The 5,052-nt window shown below is 32.0% G+C and overlaps 1 protein-coding gene across 1 annotated transcript; it reads left to right on the top strand.

Moving 5' to 3' along the window:
- Positions 1 to 515: 515 nt before the first annotated feature.
- On the top strand, positions 516 to 4,650 carry LOC144962114 (cubilin-like; the record flags this gene model as incomplete). The annotated part of the gene is made up of 4 exons (XM_078895074.1): positions 516 to 664; positions 2,139 to 2,337; positions 2,697 to 2,866; positions 4,512 to 4,650. Coding segments are annotated over 4 exons (657 nt in total), but the record flags the coding sequence as incomplete, so codon positions are not given.
- Between the last annotated feature and the right edge of the window lie 402 nt (positions 4,651 to 5,052).

Genomic DNA, 5,052 nt, shown 5'->3' with positions numbered 1-5,052 from the left:
GTCAATAAAAGATTGATTATTATTTGTTTAAAACCCAGGATAGATAACACCGCACTAAATCAAAATGGATTTGATTAATATAATGTTCATTAAGTGATTGCTTCTGATTAAGGTCCTTCGTCAACAAAATGTACAAGCAGTTCAAATTTGTGTCCAGTTGATAGGTTTGATAATGAAGCGTCTTTCAAATATGAAACAATCTTTCTCAATAGAATTGGACGAATCTAGGGAAGAATTGGGAGACTTCCATCAGCCACCTGTGTAAAATTCCATTGAAGAGAAAGTTTTTGTATTAACCTGGAGACAATTAGAAGCTTTGAAAAATAAAAAGTGTATCAAAAAAAAAAAAGATAAGATGAAAATACATAGATGGAATATATACCCTGTTTATGTCATATCGATACATAGATAGGCTGATACATAGAAACACTGGTTAAGTGCTAGAGATATGAGATTTTATGTTGTCACATTTTTATCACTCATATTATCATTTATATTACTCTCTTTGTTTTCAGTTAAGAGTGGATTTATACCAGCAGAGAACTTGATAGCAACAGATAATGTTAAGACTTTGTACTCTCCTTTCCACCCTATTCATTTGGGGACTCAGGACTACACATTCATCATCAGTGCTCAGAATAAATTAGGTCCTATTACTTTAGAGGTACAGTTTATACTCGCAGTTGATTTCGTTATTATGTCCGTTCCATATTTTAAGATTCCGATTTATTTATCTTTTATTCCATGGTTTTCATTTCTTGAACAGACAAATTTCTTAATATGGAATTTGTTTCCATATATTTAATGTTAATTCATTTTCACTATGAATGTAATGCCCAATATCAGCATTGTTTGCCATCTATTGTAATTTTGTTATTTTTTTCCTATTTTAAATAGCTCATCCCGTCAGTCTTTTACTCAAATTCATTTTGTATTCTTGATAATAAATCGTTTTAATCAAATACAACTGTAAATCAAGGGGACTTTGTCCTTTCCTAATGAGAATTGATAACAAAAGTTTCTCTTCAGCGATTTTGACTCAAATGCAAGTTGACAGACTTTGCCATGTGGTAAAAATTCCTCACAATGCGATGAAAAAAATGATATTGATATCATATTTTTTAAAATCCAAAGAAGGCTTTGTTTAATGTTAGAGCATTATACCACCCCTCTCCTATTAGATCAATCCATAATCATTTTCATGGTTTTCATCGCCTTTTGAAGATAGCACTGCTATAAACTGATCATGTCAATAGTAAGAATGGATGTTTGTTTTTGGTTGGGTTTTTTAAAAATCTGTTTTAGGGGGGGGGGGGAGGGTTCGTTTTTTTTTTAAACAAAAATTCTTCTATACTTTATCTGTTTCTCCCATTTTTATATTTTTATCTCAAAGTTATCTCAATGTTACTTATGTTTTAGAGGCATTTAAGGAACATGCGGTCCATTTTAAAGCCCTATTCCTGATATGATATATGATGTGATATTTCTCAATGATGAAAAATATCAACAAAGTGTGACTATTATGCATTCTTTGAATAAGAGTGCAAAGTTATGATTTTTCTTTGTTCAAATATATTCCCTACTTTCAAGTACCTTCCTATGTCTGGGACTCACTTCAAATAAAGCAGATCAATGCAGTTGAAAATATTGACAAAAAAACAAAAACAATTTGCAGTGTGCCCATATGCAAACGACTTGCTTCATATTCATACTATCTCTTCAACCCTCATTGCAACCACTGGGGAAAAAAATATTTTTAAAGTCATAATCTTCCTGAATTATTTTTTAAAACTCATAGGAATTCCAAAGCGCACATATGAAATATCAAACTCACTTGAGGACATGGAAGAAAATGATGCAGCCCCACTCACGAGTTGATATCCGCTTAAGATTAGGCAGAGAGGATTACTGAAAGAGAAATAAACCTCTATAAAATAATATGATTTTTTAACAGTTACAATAATATGCAAAACTCCTCTTAACCACTCTCACAATTAGCCATATGACTTTGCCAAGAGTTGAGTATATATCTGTAAGAAGAGCTGTATGGCCTCAAGTTGAACATTGGAGATTTGTATAATCTTTCATCTAAATACCATTATGTTATTATCTTTTTATTCTATTTATTCCACTTATAGGTTGCAGAACTGGACCTGGCTAAAGGCAGTAACATAATTGTAAGAGACGGCAATGATGTTTCAGATAAAGTGCTGACAAAAATGGAAGGGTCAGAGAAGGGCAATGGTTTTGTTGTCAATAGTGGAGCATACATGCACATCACCTTGAAGTCCATTAGTGGAAAGCATACAGGAGGGTTTCGATTCCGTTACTGGCAAGGTAAGTCATGTGAATTTATTATTTTAGAATTGTAAACTCAATTTTTTGAAAAAACACACAACTGGAAATTGATGACTTGACTTTTAGGGTATAAGATTAGACCTGAGCACATTTTGGCCTCCCTTTTCTTTAAAAATTGATATCTTGTTGTTACTTGGTTCTGATGTAGAGAGGAACAAGCATTCTAAACACTTCACGCTGTCTCACGGCATAAAATCTAGTTATAGAATCCTCTCTACTGATGATTCTGTCAGACAAAGGTAATCAGTTAATAATTTAATTTTTCTTTATTTAAATTGAATATACATTGAATCATTTTGTTACATTTTTTTCTGATAATACTTTCCTTTTATTCGTAGGTTGTGATTACACTATGGAGGCTTCACATGGCCACATTTTAAGTCCTGGTTTCGTAGCATCCTTCTATCCTAACAATGTGAAATGTACAGTTACAGTAAAAATCCCAGACAAGAAGAGAGTTTCCATTAAGACAGAGGCTTTTAAGTTACTCTCACCAGACACGGTCAAGGTAAGTAGAAGAACAAGCAATATTTGACAAACGTATCATTGGACTGAAAAAAAAAAACCATGGTTTTTCTAATTTTCAAAAACAATATATATCAATTTACTCATGGTACATTTTAACATTATTTGTATTGCCTTTTTTGAGAAATTGATTTAAATTAAATTGTATCCAGCAGAGAGTTTGATATTTATTGTTATAGAAATAAATAGATTACAATGAACTATCATGGGATTACCAATAGTTTAGTTGATAGAGTAAAGGGAACGAGTGTAATTGAATTTTTTTTCTGATTCTCCCGTCCATACAGCAGTGATAGGATAATTGGGTATGTTAAATCGGGTGGAAAAGGCTTTGTAATAAACTAGTGTCTTATCCAAAGGGTAGAAAGCAATTGCTTTTGTCTGTTTAAAGTAATAGAAACTGGGATAAATGCTACAAGCACAAAAAGTAGAAAGAATCCTTAATTACAGGGCATAGATACACAGGCAAAGAAGAAAATCAATAAAAAATTTCTCAACTTGCATTGTTTTTTGGCAAGAGATCTCGACCCCAGCAGAACCTTTGGGAGTGCTGCACTTCAATACAGAGTGTCGAAGAACAACACATATTGAAAAATTATTTTATTACACCTCCCGATTAACAAAGATTAGTTCGAAACAAGTAACCCAATTCTATTCTGGTTATTGCCTTTCACTGAACTGTACTTTTATTCTTGTGCTTGTCACTATCTTAGTTTATTGATTTTATTACTATTATGTGTCTTTATATCAATCATATGTATTTTAGACTACTTAACTGGGTCATTATTGTTTGTTGTGATTCATTGCTATTTGCTGCATGGCGCTGTGCTTGATTGATGGATTTGAAAATATGTAAAGTAAACATTGCGAGTGACCGTTAATGATATATATTATGGCATTGATCGAAAAGAAAGTATTCTTCAATTACTTCCTTGCTTTGTCTTCTGATTTTTTATTTTAAAAATCATTTCACTCGTTGCTAAATGCCTTTATATATTGTGGATTTATTGGTTTATAACCCACGCTTACATTGCAAAGGACACGATAGCCAAAAAAGAGGAGTGCATTGAACAATCTTCAACACTCAGAATTCCTGTTTATCATTAAGAATACATGTCTCCATTTGTTGATATAGGAAGAATTCTTTTTGATCCAACCCACATATTAACACATGTTATACTAGGGAATCCCATCATCAGCTGAGATACAAGTGCATCTAGTTCTTATTTATATGCCCTTTTTAATGAAAAGAAAAACTAAAATTTGGCATAAGGACCGTCAGGAATGAATATTTATGGCTCTGGATTTAGGATTTATGGAAAGCTAGAGCTTATCAACACATATACTTATCAAGTTCACTTTACAGTTAAGAATATGTGTTTAAAATGATTGTCAAGAGACTGCGAAAGGGAAAATAGTGGAGTGGTCAATTGTGATGCGTCAAAATCTGAAAAGCAGCACTTGATGCAGGGCTAGAAAGAGCCCTAGATGTAATAAGAGAAGAAGAAAAAATCAACTGATTGTGAACTTCAAATCATTTGCATTGATTAAATATTGTTTATTATTTAAGTTTACTTTCCTCCATTTTTTTATCACCATTCCTTCCTCTCTAATTCATTTTGTTTTAGATCATCTCAAATGGACAAAGTGATATTTTGACAGGATTGACGACGGAATTAAAAGTAATTGAAAATGGTGAATTTGTTGTGGAATTTGAAAGCAGTTTTGTTGGCAATGCTGAAGGCTTTGATCTGGCGTTCTCCATCGGTAAATCCTACTTTTTTCCTATTTTATGAATTGAATTAAGTGCTTTTTATCAATTTCCTTTAAAAGCTTTATTATTTGTTTTGTGATATCACATTTCAAAATTTTTTTACAAAGAGGATGTGCCGAATATTTCTCTGTCATTGATCTGTTTTTTTTTAGTAATGAATTAATGTTTTCATTGGGTTTTTTTTGTTGTTGCCAAAGAAGGGTTTTGTGTTTGATGTTTTGTTCTTTTTGGAAGCTGTTGTATTCATTTTTGTTTATTATTTGTTTGCTAACTTTAGTACAACAATGTAAAAGAAGCTCTATCATCTTTATCTAATATTTCACCCCCATCATTGCATTTGTAAAAAGTGCCTTTTGGTGATATTACAATTTTTTCAGACAGAGACAACGCTGTAA

The sequence above is a fragment of the Berghia stephanieae genome, unplaced genomic scaffold (genome assembly GCF_034508935.2).
Source record: "Berghia stephanieae isolate SIO BIC M18660-M18661 unplaced genomic scaffold, UCSD_Bste_1.3 scaffold6068, whole genome shotgun sequence".
Classification (NCBI taxonomy): domain Eukaryota; kingdom Metazoa; phylum Mollusca; class Gastropoda; order Nudibranchia; family Aeolidiidae; genus Berghia; species Berghia stephanieae.
Note: the sequence above shows the minus strand (reverse complement) of the source record. Positions and strands in the feature narration are given on the sequence as shown.